Source organism: Parambassis ranga, chromosome 24 (assembly GCF_900634625.1).
Source record: "Parambassis ranga chromosome 24, fParRan2.1, whole genome shotgun sequence".
NCBI classification, from domain to species: domain Eukaryota; kingdom Metazoa; phylum Chordata; class Actinopteri; family Ambassidae; genus Parambassis; species Parambassis ranga.
Genome location: NC_041043.1, coordinates 13,440,028 through 13,460,051, shown reverse-complemented (window position 1 = coordinate 13,460,051; position 20,024 = coordinate 13,440,028). Strand labels below are relative to the sequence as shown.

Below are 20,024 nucleotides of genomic sequence, written 5' to 3'. Positions count from 1 at the left end.
TCTTTCATACAAGCATTGGATGGACTGGATTTTGTCGTCAGTCGCTCACATCCATCCAAAGCCTCTCTCTGTTATAATCTGTAGCTCACACTCAGCCCCAGACACTGGAAAATAAAACTGTTGTTGTTCAGTCTACATATGTAATTCAGATAAGTAACGATAAGGTATAAAATTAGCACAGTGATCCATTAAGCACAGCTTCGTGTTTGTCTGCTGCTGCATAATAAATCTGTGCCCGAGCTGTTTGCAAACAGAGTCAATTCAAATTGATTGAAAATGAACTGTCCGTTCAACCCGTGGATGTTCTTTTTTCAGTCATTGCTGAAATGTGTTGTCCCCTTCTTATCTCCTCCTCTCTGAACAGATCTGATGAGTTTTGATGAGTTGTCGTCTACCTCGGAGAAGCTCTCTCACCCCACTGCTAACAGACCAAAGATGCCTGGCAGGAGGCTGCCTGCCCAGTTTGGTGGAGGACAGTCGGTGAGGATGTCGAAATCACGTCTTCCTGATAAACAGATAGTTAGATCAGCTGATAAGTGTGATTGCCTGAGCTCCTATTCCCTCGTAATTACCTTAAATACACAGTGGAATGATTGGATCACACCCTTAGTGCTACAGGTTCATTAGATGATTGTTACTGTGCTGTATCTTTTTAAATAGTAGTCTATATGCAAACGCCACACAGAGGGTGCTTGAGGGCATAGTGACCCTTCCCATTTTTTTTTCTGTCACCGCCATATGACGCAAACAAGAATCCACAGTTTCTGCCCACATCAAGTGTGATAATTGCCCACTCTGTAAAAGCCATCTTCACACTAGGGTCTCACCTCCTGCCGTCACCTCCTCTAATTATCCCTAAGAGCTTCTGTCAGTCTGCCTTCGGCTTGTCCACATACACTGTCACAAAATCTAAGAATTTCCCTCTCTGTTAGGGTTTATATTATCGTTTATGTCTCTTAATAAAAACAGGAATGTTGTTGTTGTTTCCTTTGCAGCCTAACAAGGAGGTGAATATAGAGAAATCCTTCAAGCTTGATGAGGAGGACGCAGCCAAACCAAAGCTAACAGAAACCAGAAAGGTAAAATCAAGCACCATTTTTTTTATCTTGTTAATAAATAATTCTTTCACTACATAATGTGTATACATGATGCCCTGAGCATGTTCAGTCATAAATAATAAAAGAGGCAGCTGGAATTGATGTTTTAATTTCCCGTGTGACCACAGGAGTGCAGAAACGTCTGTATTGTTTGTTTATTTTCGGTGCTTTCTTCTACCATTAGAACCTTTATTCACCTGCACGATGAACAATAATGGCTAGACTGAATGTAAATCATCACTACACTGTTCTTCCTGCATTATAAAGCTGGATCCATACTCCGCGAGAACAGAGAACTCCCTTCCCCCTGCAGACGTTACGCCCACAAAATGACGTCATTTTTGTCTCTCGGACCACCCGTTGTGCAGCGCTCTCTCGGAAACATGGCCCGGGCAGAACTTTTTTCTCTCAGGGCTGTGTGTCAACCATGCTGTGATTGGTCGGAATTTATTGTGGGCGTGATGAATGTGGAGAAGCTTCTTCAGGTGCAGAACACACAGACAGAAGGAGGAAGTACAACGACGATGGACAGTTTAGATGAGCAGCTGGCAAACAGCTCCTGGAAGGAGAAACACGGCGCACAGAGGAGAGTGTCTGTCCACAAGGTGGCGATAAAAATTAATCCCAGTATTGATCACGGTGTTACCGGGAGACGGGAGACACAGAATTAAATCACACAGACCAGAGGTCTGCTACAGTCAGCTGCACTGATCTTCTATCTGTTGTCATGCTATACGCCCTCTTCCCTGAACATTATCAGCTCGTTAGGCCAGGTAACCACGACTGTGCTCACAATTTGCAATACAATTGCATTGTCAACCTTTTGTGTGTGACGTGCGCTGCGTAGGAGGGCCGTATGAGTATGGCCAAAACAAACTTTTTTTTTTTTACTCTTACCACCTCATCGTGGAGCGAGTTCTCTGATCTCTGTTCTCTGTTCTCGTGGAGTATGGAACAGCCTTAACAGTGGATTTAAGGTCCTCGTCTGTCACGCTGGATTTAATCTAAACCTCACCATTAAACTAGCAGCACAAATTCTTCATGTGGGAGGTTGCAAGCATTAAAAAACAACAACAAGATGTAAACATCCAATTTTAGTTATTTGTATTTTTTTTAAATTAATTTCATGTGATGCAGTGGGTCAAATCCACAGCTAGCTTTAATATTCCAATGTGTAATGAATAGAGACAGTGACTTGCAGAGAAAGTCTATTAACCTGGTACACTTTTTACCCAAAAACAACCTCACACAGACCAGTATGTTTGGCCCTTCCAGCCATTTGTCTACAGCATAACCATAGTAAGCACAGAGAGAGATGGGAGGATGGAGGAGATGGAGGACCACCACCTGCTGTCCAATCTTCCTTTTCATTGCTTTTAATATGATCTAGCTCGGATTGGTCATGCAGGACTAAGACTAAATACAGCTGGCTGCTCCTAGATCAGGCTGTTGTTGAATTGCACACAGGGGTAAACCCAGACCTGGACCTCTCCTAACCCCTGGCGGAAATGACAGGACACGGACTCTGTGTGTGTGTTATTGGTTTAAAATACGAATGTGACCTTTTTTAACATCCTCATAAATATAAAGAACAGAAGGAGGAGTGTGTGTGTGTGTGTGTGTCCGTGCCGGGGCAGGAGGTTAGAACTATGAAATTTCTCATTGAAACTGAATTAATGGTGGCACTCGGAAGGAAGACAATGATTTTAAAGAATGTCTTGGAGATGGACCTGATTAGCAGAAGAGGGTTTTACATAATTGTCCTTCAGTCTCTGACATTGACTCTATGAAGCACTACGATACTGGAGGGTTTTTATCATTTTGTTTTAGAGACTATAACAAGTGTATCAGATACGCTTTCCCTTTATTACCCCAGCTGAATACATGTCTTATTTACAAATGCCTTAAATGGAGCACTACTACTTACACACATGTGGAAACTCTGCCTCTGCTTTTTCCTCCTCAGCCTTCTATCAACACCTTATCCCAGTCACCGTCATTCCACAAGCCCGCCGAAGCCAAGCCAAGCCCCGCAGCAGCCCCGAGCTCCGACGCCGGTGTCTCTCAGGTCAGCAAAGCGGCCCGGCTGGAGCCGCCCGAACAGCTGGAGGAGCTCCGGAGCCAGATGAAGGAGTTGCTGCTGTCTGTGGAGCTGCTCAAGACCCAGCAAATGTAAGGAAGCGTTTCAACTTACAGTGACGTTTTCTGATGGATTATATGTCATGACAGATTCGAGCTGTGTGGCTAACATCCATGTGTTTATTCCTAGGAAAGAGATAGAGGAGCTACGAAGAGAGCTGGACGAAGAAAAGCTAAAGCGAATGGCCCTGCAGGTAGTAATAATACACGATAAAATGCATGCTGAGCTGTCTGCAATCATTACTTTAGCTCAGACAAACATTGATCATTCCTGTCCAGAAAAAAAGCACACAATGCTGTTGAACAGAAGCAAGTTTTTGCCTCTAAAGCAGTGTTTTTCTAATAGCTTAGCCGCAGGTAGCATCCCGGTGGCTCAGTCAGATAACAGATAATTGCAGTGTTCCCGATTCAGTACCAGCAGCACTTTTATTTCACTCCCTCCCCCCCAAATCTAAATCCAACCATCTCAAAATAATCTGCCAGAGCTGGCCTTATGATATCAGCCACAGAGGAAGATTCTAAGGTCTTACTAATTAAGCTCTGATGGGGGCACATGACTTTAAATTAGGTAGACCGTCAGCCTGTAGTGTTGAATAATGTTTTCTGTGAGTCAGAAGGAGATTTTTAGACTCCAACAGGTTTTTAATTAAGAACTCGTAGTGTTAAAAGGCAAAGTTTAAACCCAAACTCTGTCTGATGCTGCTGTTGTGAGCTTCTATAAAAAAACATGCTTGCTGGAGGAGCATCGATAATTTCTGTCACATTTCCACCATCACTCTCGGCTTAAAGGTGCCTGGAGAGTCTCCCTGCCTGCACACTCTGCCCTCCCTCTGCTGCTGACCTGCCATGTGGAATGACCATTAGATGCTCTGGTGAAGCTGCAGCCTTCCCCAGCATGGCACTGATATAAATCACATCACAGGAAGAGAGAACCCCCCTGCAGAGAACCTCAGGCATACACAGTCCACACACACACACACACACAAGATATAACATTGCAGATTAGTTTAACCCCCCTGCAGTTGACCTGAACTTCCTGGGATGAGTCGAAATCAGGCAAAGAAAAAGATAATGAAAAATGCAGAGAGAGCGGCGTCACATTTATCCCTGAGGACTTCAGGGTGTAGGTGTAGGTAGGTGAAGCTGCAGGTGGTGGCTCAAAGTCTCTGACGTCTTCAGACGCACATCTATTGATTGAGGCAGAGAGTGTGTGTGTGTGGAGGTGATTCAACCATTTTATGACCATCCAGGGTTACAGAGGTGCTTTAACGTTTTCTCCCTCTCCCCCTATAGAGACAGACATCTGCACCTTATATGAATTATGATTGAGTTATTGCTAGGGATGTCCCGATCACGTGATTTCAGACTCGATCGGAATCGGACATTACCTCCCGATCAGGACTCGAATATATATTTATGAGGACTCTCAAAGTTAATACCTGCTATGCAGGGTGGCTCTGTGTCCTGTAGTGTAGGGGTATGACAGTCGCTTTTGGCGTGAGAGGTCCTGGTTCGGTATCGGCAGATAGTCAAAATCAAATGACTCGGACTCAAGGGCAAAAAAACCTGATCGGGACATCCCTAGTTATTGCAGTTATTCAGTATTTTGTCTGGTTATGAAGATTTTTGAGCATAAACCTTAAGTTTTAGGGTCATTATGGAGAATGCAAACATGTTTTATACAGTCCGATTAAATATCGCTCAAAAAAAAAGCTCACCAGATGTGATTTTTGGATGCCGGTGTGGAAAAGACTTATTGATTTCAATGATAGATGATTAAAAAACAGACTTAAGATTAAGATTAAGAAAACCTTTATTAGTCCCACAATGGGGAAATTGCATTTTTGGAACAGCAGATACAGACAGCAAAGGATAAGTTAAGAAAAGATATATACATTATAAAATAGACTACCAATAAAATATAGAATAGAATAGAATCAAAAACAGTATACATATTAACAGTTATTGCACAGGTGAGTTGAGGTAGAAGTGGTTTGGTGTGCATAGTGTGTAAATGCAGGAGAGAAATAAAGGCTGCATGTTCACTCACTGTCAGTGATGATTGTAATGAAGCAGCTCTGTCACTTAACTGCGGTCACACATCATGTTATCAGTGATTATCCTTTCCTCTTACCGCGCCATTATTTTTGATTTGATTGTAAAAGACGCTAAATTAAATGGAATTTTTTAATGAAATAATCCAGACCACTGTCTGTTTTAAGGGAATTACAATGCGGGTAGCAGGTAAATAGCAACTCTACTTATTATTATATATGATTACTGTTAGTATTGTTTGTCCTTTTTCACACTGCACTTTTTGTTTTTTGTGCAGTAACACACAGTAACTGTAGTGTGTGGTGGAGGACCCGCAACACTTACAAAGTCTTGTCCACAACTTCTTCACTGTAGTGAAGGGCACTGTGCTGTTCTCCACCCGCCTCGATTGTCATGCCAGCCCTGCTAATCCTCACCACACTAAACCATCCCACAGCTTGAAGCCTCAGCCAATAGGCTCACAGCGGGGATGATGAGTTCAATCGACTGCGGTGGATAGACCAGAGATTTCTTTTTCTTTTTTTTTATAGCATAGTAGGATGTCTCACCTTGTGTCTTTCCGGCTGTGTGTTCCTCGCAGGTGGAGATAGAGAAGCTAAAACGAAACATCCACTCCACGTGAAGCGCACCATCCAATCAACAGCAAGCCTCAAGGTCAGCCGCTGCTGGCCTGTCGACCAACCAGGGGAGAGCGTGGAGGGCGCTGTAGTCGGTGCGGATAGGCGAATGGACGGAGAGAGAGAGTGGAGAATCATAGAAACCACCTCGAGCACAATCCTTCTTCAGTGATCTACAGACAAAAAAAAAACAAAAACAAACTCTCCCTCTCATATTTGTAAGATTTACATTTTGCACATATCATTTGTTTTCAAGCTAGATGTAATTAAGTTACAGATGTATATGTTTCTCTCTCTTTTTTTTATTTTGCCAACACAAACACACACAAAAAAAAAAAAAAAAAACCCCGAGGCCTTACTTCAAACTACTGCGCTACTGCCGCTCGGCTCTCTCCCCCTGCTCTCAGTACTACTGACTTTGTATAAAGTTAAGGGGGGGGGTGCTTGTGTTTTGTTCGCCTGATTTCCTTTCTCATGTATTTTTTTATGATGCACAAATAGTTGATTTTAAATGGTGAGATTGTATAAGAAGGTTGATTTAACATCTTGGGATTCTAATGATTTTTTTTTGGCTTCAGAGAGAGAGAGCTCTCACTTTTCTTTGACTTTTTTTTTATATGTTTTCTAGTATTCCTATCCAGGGTAACACTACTGTGCCTGTTCAAAAAAATCTATCAAATCTATCAAGTGTTTGTAATGGGATCTGGAATATTTTCAGCATGTATATCTATATTTTTTAAACTTGCTGACATGCCTATACTTAAATATTCTATAGAGGGCCTCTTCTGTGCTGGTCTCTTCTATTTTTGTTTTCAATCGCTGGGAATGTTCTCAGACGTTTAGCCAGAGATAGAACATAAAAACAAATGAACAAGAAGTTGTCTAAAGAGAAGAAGAAGAGGAAGGAGGAGGAGGAGGAGGAGGAGGGGAGAGGCTGTGTTTCAATCGTGTCTGCATTCTTGTTTCCAGTCTGGCCACGAATCCCCCTCATCCCCGCCACTGTCAGTTCTACCTCCTCCTCCTCTTCTTCTTCTTTTCCTTGTCTTGAGACATTATTCTGAGAGCGGCTTCATCGTTCTGCTCGGCGTTATGCATCAGCCTGCACAGCACTCACCGGTTGTCTTTATTTTCACATGTCCGTCTTCCTCTCTTCCCACATTACAAAGCTAACTGGAAGCACGCAGGAGAGTAGCGGTCACAATGATTCTCACTGTGGTGGAGCACGCTTAAAGTCCCTCTGTGTACATTTTTGTATTGGGTCAAATGGGCATCAGCAGCAATCCCAACATGACACCTGGGTGTCACAATCATATTTGCATAGTGCATCTGTGTCGGCATAGCAACAGAGCCACCAGTTCCATGTGTGTGGATTAAAGCACTGTCCACACATTGGCTGCTTCACAGAACTAGCCCCACATGCAGCGTGTTTACCTGCATGATTAAGTAGTGTAACCCAAGGTTGTATCGGTCAGCGTGTGCTTTCTGCCTCATGTTACTGCAGTGTTAAAAGGCAAAAGGCAAAAAGCAATTTTTCGGCCATGTTAGCAGGCCTGGTAATGATGACTGAAATGATCCAGTTTAGGTTTTAAGGTTAGATCATGGTCACATCCTGTTTGTGCCAGTGGATCTAGGTGAGATTTCACCTAGAGGGTGCTCCTGAGAGGGGAAGTGGGCTAAAATAATCCTTAACACCTGGCTTTAGATGAAAAAGCCTGTCCTAAAGCTAGATAATCTAAAACTTGACTGTATGTGTACCATCATGACCCTTTATATTGAGAACATTACATTGCTGGCCTACAGCTCCATCTTGCTTGTGCCTCCTACAGACTGTAAGATCTCTTCTGTAGACAGAAATGAAACTGGTAACGACACCCTGCTGGTATTTACTGGCACACCCTGTACACCTTTACAGTGCTATGACAAAGTGAAAGCACTGGGGGTCAGAAAAAAGGCCCTTAGCCTTAGCTAGAGGACCTTCAGATCCTTCACAGAGGGGCTTTAAGATGGACTTCACACACAGGGAATGGAAACCAGGCTGGCTCAGCTTACTGTCCCTTGCTGTCTTTGTGTTCATCAGACCTACAATGGGTCCTTTCATGGCAGGAGAACTGGATTTTTATCGCTGCTAGGGAGGTTCAGGGCAGCAGAAATGTAGAGCGAGAAGTGAGTGGATGTGAGTTAATCTCTGACTTGTAGTCCTGATCTCTGAACTTCGCTCTGGAGAACAGCCCCCGGCCTCTGGTTACAGGGACGTCTCAGTCCTCAGTCACGATATTAACACCAGGCTTGTATTTGGGAGATGAATCTGCTACTGTATAGCACAAATACTAGTTATGTTATCTTTTATTGTTTTGTTTTAATATCCTTTTACGTATCTCACAAATGTCTTAAAAAGCGTTTTTGAACTCGACCTCAGGCCTGATGCTATGCGGTTGGATGTGTCTGGGCTCCAGGTTGCTTTGACCAAGTCGATATTCTGTATCTGACCTTAACGATGAGCATGGCGCTCACGCAAAATGCCTGCCATTAAACGAACTTCCTTTTAGCACGCAGCTCGGCAATGAAATACTGACGTTATGGGAACGATGGACTGGGCGGAAGAGGGTGGGTGGGTTGATATCTGTAATAACGGCTTAACTTCAAAACGTATTGTACATTCCACAATTCGACACCAACAAAAGAAGAAATCTGCACATTTCTAACGTATTTTCCAAGTGATTTTGTTTACAGGAGCTGTATCCTTGCATGAGCTGAGATTCTTTGCAAAAATGAATAAATATCATCTTTATTTACGGTCACCGTCTCATCTTTCTTTGAGGCTTTTTACATCGCCTGAGTCGTTTCTCACTGACCGTGAACAACCTTCAGGCATTTTTTTTTTAATGCTCAGACTCTTTCTGACTTGAGAATTCTTGGAAAGCATTGACTGTTCAGGGTGAGAGAGTTTGTCAGGAGTGAGATTAGCTCTGGGTGATATGCTTTTTCCTCACATAGTGTCTCTCTCCCTCCCTAGTGTGCATGTATGTGCACTCGCTATAACACTGGGAAGCCATTTCTCATGTAACCATGAGGATATATCACAGTTTCTGTATAAAAAGCCAAGGGGAACTGACTGTGTAGGACAGGGAGACCCCTTTCCAGAACCATTTCATGAAGAGTGAATGGATCTGGCTGATCTGAATGTAATACAGCCAACATCAATTATGGGTAAAGCCTGCGGAATCAGATGTCTGGACAATGTCCCTGCATGTGTAAAAGAGGCAGAATTAGTTTTCCCTCCCTACAAATGACATGTTACAGATGCACATAATGGATCCTATTGCTCCTCTCATTACTTCACTAGCAGCTGTTCTAACCACATAATCCAGGTTAAAGTAAATCTGGATTATCTTCTGGGAATCTTTTATACAACAAATCAGGGTAAACAGTTTCTGCCTCATCTCTCGCAACACGGCGGCTCATGAGCTAATTTCATTCAAGTCACACAGGCATGCAGTGACAGCTGTTCTCCTTCATCCAGTGCGCTGCTATCCATCGCTCAGAAGCCACTTTAGACATCAGTCTGAGTGGATGTGTATATGATTGCAGTCCTGGAGGGGGGTTGTGTATGAAGCAATGTCTCATCATTGCAGGCAGCTGAAACTCATGTTGTGTAAACATAATCAAATTTATTTTTTCTTACAATTTCTGGAGGTCTGTCTCTGTCAGCCGAGCCAGTTTAACATTGGTTAATGTGACGCACTGCATCATGAACAAGACAAGCTGCATGCTGTTAACACATATCCAAACACACTTTAGAAGTTATGAGCCCTCTGATGCTAACAGTCAGTTGTTTATCCTTTTTGTTTGGCAAAAGCCGGAAGTCACTTAGTAGTAGTAGTAGTAGTAGTAGATCTCTCAAGTTCCTCCAGAGTTCATGGTCTCCTGGCATGGGTGTTCCCACATCTCTTCTTTCTTTCTTCAAATGAAGAAAACATCTCTGTGATTGAAGCACTCCTAGCATGCATTAGTCCGGCATGGACATGTCGGTTTTGAGTTTCTTGTGGTCTACAACCTAGCACTAGGACTGTCTTCTCTGTTTGACTCTCATTAACTTCTTGATTAAAATCTCTCACACCAGTTCTTAAAACTTGGAACCTCTTTGATAAACATGTTTTGACCCCATTCAGACGTCCTTTGCGTTCTTTAACGAAAGAAACGGCATGCACGATTTTACGATGCGGTTTGAAGGACAGCAAAGACGCTGGATAGAGCTGGATTGCGGGCGCATGTAGCCAGATTTGAGAACAGGTCTGAACATATCTGGCTTAAAAGCTATCTGGATTCAGTCACACTCTAGCTGGACTCTTGACGTTCCCCAGACTTTCACCTGTGCACCCATGGCTGCCCTCTGGCAGGTCTTTCACCACCTCTGCACGTGCACTTTCCTCTGAGCACACGTGCACACACACCTGATTGGTTTCTCGGACAAAGAGCTGGACCTCAGTGATTATAATCATGGAGCTCCATTCTGACACAACCTCCAGGGCGTTTCAGACAAGTGGAAACCAATCACTGGACTCCCTGCTGAGTGCTGCTCATCCCAGGGTTGAATTATCAGCAGGCCCAACCCCACTGACATTCCCGGAAACCCAGCAGGCTCACATGCCTTTCTCAGATCTTCATCTTTCATGTGTCTTTTTTTGTAATTACATTTCTGATAATGCAGCACCACAGGAAGTGAGTCATGCTGGTCAAAGACAACAAAAGACAATCCTATAAATAATAATAATAATAATGTATTAAAACCAAAGAAGATGGGTAAAATAGAGGGTAGCATGTGCTTATACTTTCTGTTTTCAGTAATAAATGCATCCACACGGATCAGTTTGAGGACCTGGATTATGTAAAAGCAGCTGACAACCACAATGGCCGCCATGTTGGCTGTAGAGCAGAAAAGGAAATGTTCAAACATGCAGTAAAAAAATGCTCCACATACCCTAAATGTCTTTTTAAGATGCAAGCACTTGATCAGATTAGTCGCTGCCCCTTTAGGGACTGTTGGTGGGTTTTGATTGCACTGTTTGTAGTAGGAGACGTGAACGTGACATCAGATTTCATCACATTTCCATAAGCTATGTATCTTTGTTTCAACCAAATCAGTGAAATCTAACTGTGCTCGAGGCTTGTTTGGGACTGGCAACTCCTTGCTAACTCATTCTCATGATGCTAACGTAATGCCTGTGTAGGTTAGTTCTGGGTACTCCAGTTTTCTCACACATCATGAAGACATGCAGTTTGTTTTTACTTTCAGTGATCTTCTGACCACCGACTTAAGAAATTGGAAAAATGCATCATTTCATCCCGATAACATAAAGCAATCTCTTGTCTGTGTATCTTTGTTACACCATCCAGGTATCTGTAGTGTGCTCAAAATAGCACGTGTAAGGCGTCACCACCATGCACTGTCCTGTAGCTTAATACGAATGTATAGCACAATGGCAGGAGTGGAACAATCACTGAGTATTGATCTGTATAACGTTACAGTCACATTGTTAAATGTCACATTTCCTGACAAGCTGCCAATCTCACTCCAATTTTCACTTCCGTCACACATGGAGCGACTCTCACAGTGGGTAAAGAGTTCTTTCTGTTCCCTTTGCTAATCAGCCAGAGGACCTGCAGCTGCATCAAGTGAAAGAGTCAAATGTACAAAACTGGGTGAAGGGGCCCTTCAACAAGGGTTTCTGATGACAGACGTATCAGCTCTGCAGAAATCGACAGATCTGCACATGTAGACAAAAGTATGTGGACACCGCAAACTGGGAAGATCATGTCTTACCAACCAACACACCAAGTTATCATCTGAATCTTCCTTATAGACCCTGAAGCTGCAACAATTAGTCAACAAATGGAAGCTTAGAACACTTTCTGCAGTTCACCCCACAGCCTATAGGGGTCTGGTTGCAAAAGTGAGTCAATCTTGGCCAACTGTACAGCAGAAATAAACCTGTTTACAGCCTGGTACGAAAATGGTTTTGGTCTCTACCCACCTTAGCTCCACCACCTCTCTGGCGCTGTAGCCAACAGAGAGTCAAAACGAGCTGGACTTGCCTGTCAGTGAGGAGACACCATGCAAAAAGTCATTGAAAACAGCACCGCCTGCAGCTGACCCCGAACGTTGTGCTGCATGTTGCTCCATGGTTTTTAATGGCCCTGCATTGTGTTGGGTCATTTGGTCCTAAAAGTGCTGGAGGTCCCCTGCCATGTGAAAGATTATTAAAAGAAACCCTTTCTTGGGAAAAAAAACATTCATGTGTCATGTTAGAGAATTAGGTAATATGTAAATGAATCAAATGACAGGTCAGTGTAATCGGATCAATGTATGCCTCATAGTCCTTTATGTAAGGATGGGTGTTTGTGTGGGAACGGACAGTTAATGTGACTCAGTAAATCAGAAAATAGATGTGTCAGAAAAACACAATGTTGTGACACTGACACACTAAATATGTATTCCCTGAACAGAGAGAAGGAGGCTTAAAGGTGCTTATTTTGATGGCTTTGATATCTCTAACACCATCCTGCAACCCAACACATCCTCACAGAAAAACGCCAGCTGATAATACATCCACTAAACATGACACAGGGTTATGCTGCTAACGGAACGTATTGACTGACGTTATCCGATCAAGGGACTGATACATCTCTACAGGAGTCTAGAGATCTAGAGAAGTCCCCCTGACACTGCCAGCTGTTTTGTTTTCACCCGTTGTTAAGACAGATTTGTTTTCTTAATTTCTCCAGTTGTTGAAATCCTTGAACTTCCCCCACCAATAATTGTGACCCAAATTATCCATAAGCACGACTTCAAAGAGAGAGTTCTGCATATTTACATGCATGTAAACATGCCGTATTTAAATATTCCTGACATGGACACAGGAACATTTACAATCTAATGGTTAATGACACTGTGTGCTTTGCGCTTCAAAGACAAACTGTCGCACAGAGGCTTAATTTAACATCAAGCGTTTCTCATCAATTATATTAGTATTATACAAAAACACTCTCTAAGTATTTATTCATGGTATATGTGGTCCAGTACTGTGTTTGCATAGAGTGACATGGAGTGGCTTATTTGCTGGATAAATATTAAGATGGCTGAAGGAGGAGAGGAGTTGAAGAGAGAGAGGTGGAACTGAAGCGTTTAAATAAATGTGCTTTGTTAGTGGAAGAGGGTGTTGTTTAGGGTTAATTACTAAAAAAGAAATAGGACTTATGTCCCATACTGTGTAGATTTGTGATGTATTCAGTGACCCTTTCCTCCTCCTTCCACCTCATATGTTGCAAATTAAGCACCGCATAGGTCCTTTAGAAATATGTTACGTTAGAAATATTATGCCTTTACACGCATATGTGCTTAAGTGACATCCCATTCTTAATCCATGGCCTTAATATGATGCCGGCCCATCCTTTGCAGCCACAACAGCTTCATCTCTTCCAGGAAAGCTTCCCACAAGGCTTAGGAGTGTGTTTATGTGAAGTTTTGACTGATATATACAGTGACTGCTTTCCTCTAATCCTCTAATGCCTTCAGGGTCTGTGTTATCTTGCAGCAGTGATGTAACAGACCACAGATCCCATCACTACCTGAGAGTTAGCAGCAGCATCCGTCTGCATTCCTTAGTCCTGCAGATCCCTGGATGGATCTCTTCAGATCTGCCGCAGTCTGTTCAAAGCAGCTCACGCTTCTTAATACACACAATAACTGTGTTATTGGACTTGGATGCTCCATGAATAACTTGACATAAGCTGTACATTAAAACACCTGGAGTCATATGTTTTATGGTCTGCGTGTCTTCACGTGAGTTGTGTGGACTCGCTTTTACTGTACATGATGATGAGGAGGAGCTGTTTGAGGAGAAGATTTCCACTTTCAAAGGTGGCGTGCTCTGCTCTGGAGCAATGTTCTCATGTTAGTTACTCGTGTATTTACTATATTCGATAGTCCGTTATGCACCAAGGAAATACCAATGATGGAATGCATGTGAGGTTCATAGAAATGAATTTTATTGCCTTCAAATACCATGACAGTAATCAGATCTTGGCAGTTGGCAGAGATTCACATAAGTGAGAGACGACTGAGAGAAGACACTGTAACGTGTGACTCCTAGTGACAACACGTCCTTATGAACAGATCCGACATTTAGCCGATTATACATCCTCCAAATACATTTTTATTAACTCTTCACACAAACCTATTTTCAGTGCTGATGAACAAACTCTGTTCAAATCCATTAGCTTCTTTAGCTTCTTAGATTCTTTAGATTCTTTGCTCCTCTGCATATCCCGTTAAAAAGCCCTCTTTGATGCATGAACACACACAGAAGATTTTCACCGTCGTGCTTCACAGCTGGTGTGGGGTTCTTCTGCACGTCAAACAACTCTTCCTCGGTTTTCCTGTATGTTCACAGGCAAACTGAGTTTTCTGTGCACATACTGCTGGTCTGGTGGTTTCAGGTCAGTCTGCAGCGACGTCCTTTATTTCAAACAAACTGGACACATTTGTTCAAAGCACTGACTTAATCCCTTTAAACACCCAAACTCAGCCTAAAGGCTGCAGAATCGGGTCTGGACTTTGTCCAGTGTTTCCTGTTTTCTCATGTAGCGGTGCTGACTGATGTCAGGTCAGCGTTTGAAGTCCTGACTGTGTGAGAGAGGGTACAGTGTATTCCACTTTCTCCACATGATTTGATTTTTCTGTTTGTCCTGAATCACCCAGGTCCTACCTTACAATCATCCTCACGTTACCTTGATGAACTTTGTGATTTATTTACCTCTCAATGTCAAAAAAGCTGATGTGTTTAGCTTGTTATTACCTTCTCACTGCAGTAGAGTTCTTGAGTTCTTTGGGCTCGGATAAGCTGCCCTTAATGACTTCAGTATACAGTGAAGGAAGGCCGGATCACCACCTGATGACTGTAATTGCGATAAAGATCTGCCTGGTTGCACAGGGTTGGCCACTGTGAAGCACATGCAGACCTCTTCACGGCCGCGGCCCTAAGAAGCTTCAAAGCCTGTTTTCCATCGCACAGATGAGTGAAGGTTGAATGAGCTGTTTGAGCTCTGATCTGCTGTAAATGTAAAAAAATCCCTCACAGTGTGCACAGCTGTTTAAAAATGCATAGGATCCCAGCTGACCTGAGACTGAACCTCTCAAAGGCTCCATTAAAGGCGTCAAAGCAGGCTGGACTGAGTTAAGTGACCCTGATGGCAGAAGGAGCTGGATTCTTCCCGACATGTTTCACCTGAGGTCCTATGGAAATGAGAGTTCTGTCTGTTCAAAATGAGGCAGCAGCAGCAGGATGTCACAAAGGTGTAGATGTCAACAGAATGGCTGCACAATGTGACGGCAGGCAGGTGAGGTCTTTGAGGTTTTTTTTTCTTTTGGAATTCATAGATAAATGTTGCAAAAGAAAACTGACCATGACCTGTTGTCATTCACATAGACCCAGGTGGAAAAATAGTGAAATTACCTTTTAAAAAAGCCTGATTTGACTCTGAGCTCTCTGAGCTGCATGCTTGAGAAAAAAGTTATTTTATCAATTTTTATCTTTCTTTTAGCTTCGACTTCAATCGGAAATCAAAAGAAAAAACTGAGCAGCATCTGGCAGCTGACTCCTTTGGCATCTTTTATTCATCTCAAGAAGTCCATGAAAAGGTGGAACACAGCATAAAAAAGGGTTAATAACACACTTTACTGCAAAACTGCTCGGCTTGTTCCTCTGCCAAGAACTTTACATAAATGCTACAGACTTCACCCCGTCACCACGCCTCGTCTCATTACGTTCACACAGTGAAGCTCCCCTGATAAAGTGCCGTGAACTGACACGTTTATTTAACTGAATGTGAAGTGATGTGTTCTGTCTCTGACCTTTTTTTTATATCACTGATTAAAATTGTATCACGTTCACTGAGTTGTGTAGGACTTAGAATGAAACAGCAGAAACACACTGAGCGCATCTTCTGCTCCAAAAGCCATTAGAAATAACTATAAACCAGCTCTGAGCTCATGTAAAGACACCGGCCACCTCATGGGTGTAGGGCACAGGGTCTGTGTCTGGCAATGGGATTATGGGAATTTCAGCCAATTTTCACTATGACTTGGAGTGAACCCTCCTGGGAATGGATGGAAGCTGCATTGGTAGAATAACCAGAATAACCTGACCTGAATATGGGCATCAATTAAATTATGGTGTGCATGTAAACGTGAACATAAACAGACAGAGCACCAGCTCTGAGGCACGCTGCTCGCTAGTTGGGGAACTGCCAAATGGGAAATAACTTCCAGCTTATTAATAAAAGACATAAATTAGAGGTTTTATAATACACTAGGTCTGTTGTAAAAGTTGTGGTCGACTCGCAGCCTGTGACCGCCGTTGAACTGAAGGACCAAACAAGATGGACCTCTGTTTACGTAAAAAGGACCATGACTCAAGATGAGACCACAGGATTCAAGCCCATGCTGCATCCTCCAGTGAAGCACGTACTTTATCCAGTTTTAATATACGGAAAAAAATGAAAGACAGTGGCTCAGTTGTTGACCTTCAATACATACAACACATCTCATTTATAAATGAGATGATCACTCCAGGCATCATCCACAAACTTGGCCGAGGATGGCCGAGAGTTCACTGCACCGCAGCGTCGGAAAATCTGTACAAACAGACAAAACACCCGAATGTTAGGAGAAACACAGCCCAATACAGAAACACTGGTTTCCAGGGGGGGACTCAGGCGGATTGATTTCAATCTGGATCAATCCGGATTAGCTCAAATCTGGCTATGGTCTGAACCAGCACGCGGCAAGTGACAGCTGGGTAGCGACATAATACTTCCATGTTCAAAGGGACAGTATAAACATCCATCCAACTACGAAAGCTTTGCCAGGAGTTTATTTTCAACATGGCTATGGAGGAATTTTCTGTGTTTCGGACCGAAAAAACCAAAAAAAAACAAAAGAACGAACAACACAAAAGAAATTAGCATCGTAGCCGGAGTCATTTGTTGACGATTCTGTGAGAGCTTTCAGTTCTTTGTTTGGACGTTGCATTGCTGCTTTATTCCGTGTAAACAAGATTCCACAGCGCGGCTTTGTGATTATAATAAGAAATCTATTTCATGTGGAGAGATGGTCTCAGCCTGTGTGAGCTGCTGCTCCGTATGTGTTCTCAATAAACAGATAAAAGCAGCGTACTAGGCTGCTTGTTTCTTTGTCCACGACATTTGAGATTCATTCATTGATCATAAAAAAATCATTAAACCTTAACAATACTGTACTACTACCCAGCTTTGTAGACGAGCACTGAGCATTATTCATACACAATAAAATGTTCATTTTAGTAGTAGCCTAAGAGCATGTGCAACTTCAGGCTGCTAATTTCAGCCTTGTGTCAGTCTGCCCTGATTATCTGTCAACATATTATTTACTTATTGGTCACATGCATGTTGCACTAACACAGCAACAGCAGCAGCATTGTTCCAGAGGAGCAGGTATTATATCAGAAACAGCTGATCCTCTTCCTGAGTCAACCAACCTCTCAGATGCAGCGCTGGACATTCTTACCTCGGGGTCTCACATGTACACGTAAATAGAGTTTAGACTCTTGCTTCATTTTGGTCCTTTTTTCTTAATTGAAACTTAAAGGGTAGGGTAGGAGATTTCACTCTGATGCACTTTTTGTTAAATTAGTGTAACTTCTCTTTACAACCAATTACACTCAACAAAAATATAAACGCAACACTTTTGTTTTTGCTCCCATGTTTCATGAGATGGACTTGAAGATCTAAACTTCATTCCAGATACACAATATTACCATTCCTCTCAAACATTGTTCACAAATCTGTCTAAATGTGTGATAGTGAGCACTTCTGCTTTGCTGAGATAATCCATCCCACCTCACAGGTGTGCCACATCAAGATGCTGATCTGACATCATGATTAGTGCACAGGTGTACCTCAAACTGCCCACAATAAAAGGCCACCCTGAAATGTGCAGTTTTGTCTCACAGCAAAATGCCACAGATGCCACAAGCATTGAGGGAGCGTGCAATTGGCATGCTGACAGAAGGAATGTCAACCAGATCTGTTGCTCGTGCATTGAATGTTCATTTCTCCACCATAAGCCGTCTCCAAAGGCGTTTCAGAGAATATGGCAGTACATCCAACCGGCCTCACAACCGCAGACCACGAGTAACCACACCAGCCCAGGACCTCCACATCCAGCAGGTTCACCTCCGAGATCGTCTGAGACCAGCCACTCAGACAGCTGCTGAAACAATTGGTTTGCATAACCAAACAATTTCTGCGCAAACTGTCAGAAACCGTCTCAGGGAAGCTCAACTGCATGCTCGTCGTCCTCATCGGGGTCTTAACCTGACTCCAGATCGTCGCCGTAACAGACTTGAGTGGGCAAATGCTCACATTCGATGGCGTCTAGCACGTTGGAGAGGTGTTCTCTTCACGGATGAATCTCGGTTTACATTGTTCAGGGCAGATGGCAGACAGCGTGTGTGGCGTCGTGTGGGTGAGCGCTTTGCTGATGTCAATGTTGTGGATCGAGTGGCCCATGGTGGTGGTGGGGTCATGGTATGGGCAGGCATCTGTTATGGACGAAGAACACAGGTGCATTTTATTGATGGCATTTTGAATGCACAGAGATACCGTGATGAGATCCTGAGGCCCATTGTTGTGCCATACATCCATGAACATCACCTCATGTTTCAGCAAGATAATGCACGGCCCCATGTTGCAAGGATCTGTACACAATTCTTGAAAGCTGAAAATGTCCCAGTTCTTGCATGGCCAGCATACTCACCGGACATGTCACCCATTGAACATGTTTGGGATGTGCTTGACCGGCGTATACGACAGCGTGCACCAGTTCCCACTAATATCCAGCAACTTCGCACCGCCATTGAAGAGGAGTGGACCAACATTCCACAGGCCACAATAGACAATCTGATAAACTCTATGCGAAGAAGATGTGTTGCACTGCATGAAGCAAATGGTGGTCACACCAGATACTGACTGGTTCTGAGTCCCCAGACCGCCAATAAAGCAGAAACAAAATGCACATTTCAGGGTGGCCTTTTATTGTGGGCAGTTTGAGGTACACCTGTGCACTAATCATGATGTCAGATCAGCATCTTGATGTGGCACACCTGTGAGGTGGGATGGATTATCTCAGCAAAGCAGAAGTGCTCACTATCACACATTTAGACAGATTTGTGAACAATGTTTGAGAGGAATGGTAATATTGTGTATCTGGAATGAAGTTTAGATCTTCAAGTCCATCTCATGAAACATGGGAGCAAAAACAAAAGTGTTGCGTTTATATTTTTGTTGAGTGTAGTTCGGCAGTTTCGCATTAAAACGAAGAATATGAATCATCTGTGGAAGCTATAAAACACTAAAAACATCAGCCAATCCTCCGGGTGGACCCTGCACGGAGTATTGGCTGGTTGTCACTCTCTTCCTGCTCTGTGCGCACCAGAGAGGTACGTGCATGATGGCCGAAGTCACAGACCGCAGCTCGTCTTCAGGTAATGCGCGTCCATGTGATTGGGAGGCGTGGCTTCGGGGTGAGCTCCGAGAGAAAGGGGCGTGTGTTTACTTTCCAAATCTGGCTGACTCTCATTGAGTTTTCAAAATCTCCTACCCTACCTTTAACATGTGGCATAATACACAACTCCTTTATAACAAACACAACAACATTATTAATTAAATCCAAAGAGATGTGACACTAGATAACACGTGGACACAAGGCTCGACATCATGTGATCTAAGAACTGATGTGTGTGTAGCTGCATAAGGAGCCAGGAGTGGTGGGTGGAGGTATAGTAACCCAGCAGCAGACTTCATGTTTCTTTTCATTCAAGGTTTGGCTTTTATAACACTGCACAAAAGACGATGACGCCTGAAGGTCATGTCATGTGGCCGGTTTGAGCTTTGCCTTGTCTCTGAAGCTGGTGATATCACAATAACACACACACATGTTTGTTTCTCCATCTGTTCTCCAAGCTGTAGAGCAGCAGGTTTTCAAAATAAAACCTGCAGCGCCTGCAGAAAATAGTGAAAA

The 20,024-nt window shown here is 43.2% G+C and overlaps 1 protein-coding gene across 1 annotated transcript in view; it reads left to right on the top strand.

Moving 5' to 3' along the window:
* The window catches only part of cd2ap (CD2-associated protein), a 38,488-nt gene extending 29,784 nt beyond the window's left edge, over positions 1-8,704 (top strand). The window contains exons 15-19 of the mRNA XM_028397648.1: positions 365-480; positions 996-1,079; positions 3,064-3,269; positions 3,367-3,430; positions 5,872-8,704. Of these exons, the coding sequence (XP_028253449.1) occupies positions 365-480; positions 996-1,079; positions 3,064-3,269; positions 3,367-3,430; positions 5,872-5,913 (512 nt within the window). The 3' untranslated portion in view covers positions 5,914-8,704. The remainder of the gene's footprint in view (positions 1-364; positions 481-995; positions 1,080-3,063; positions 3,270-3,366; positions 3,431-5,871) is intronic.
* The last annotated feature ends 11,320 nt before the right edge of the window (positions 8,705-20,024 follow it).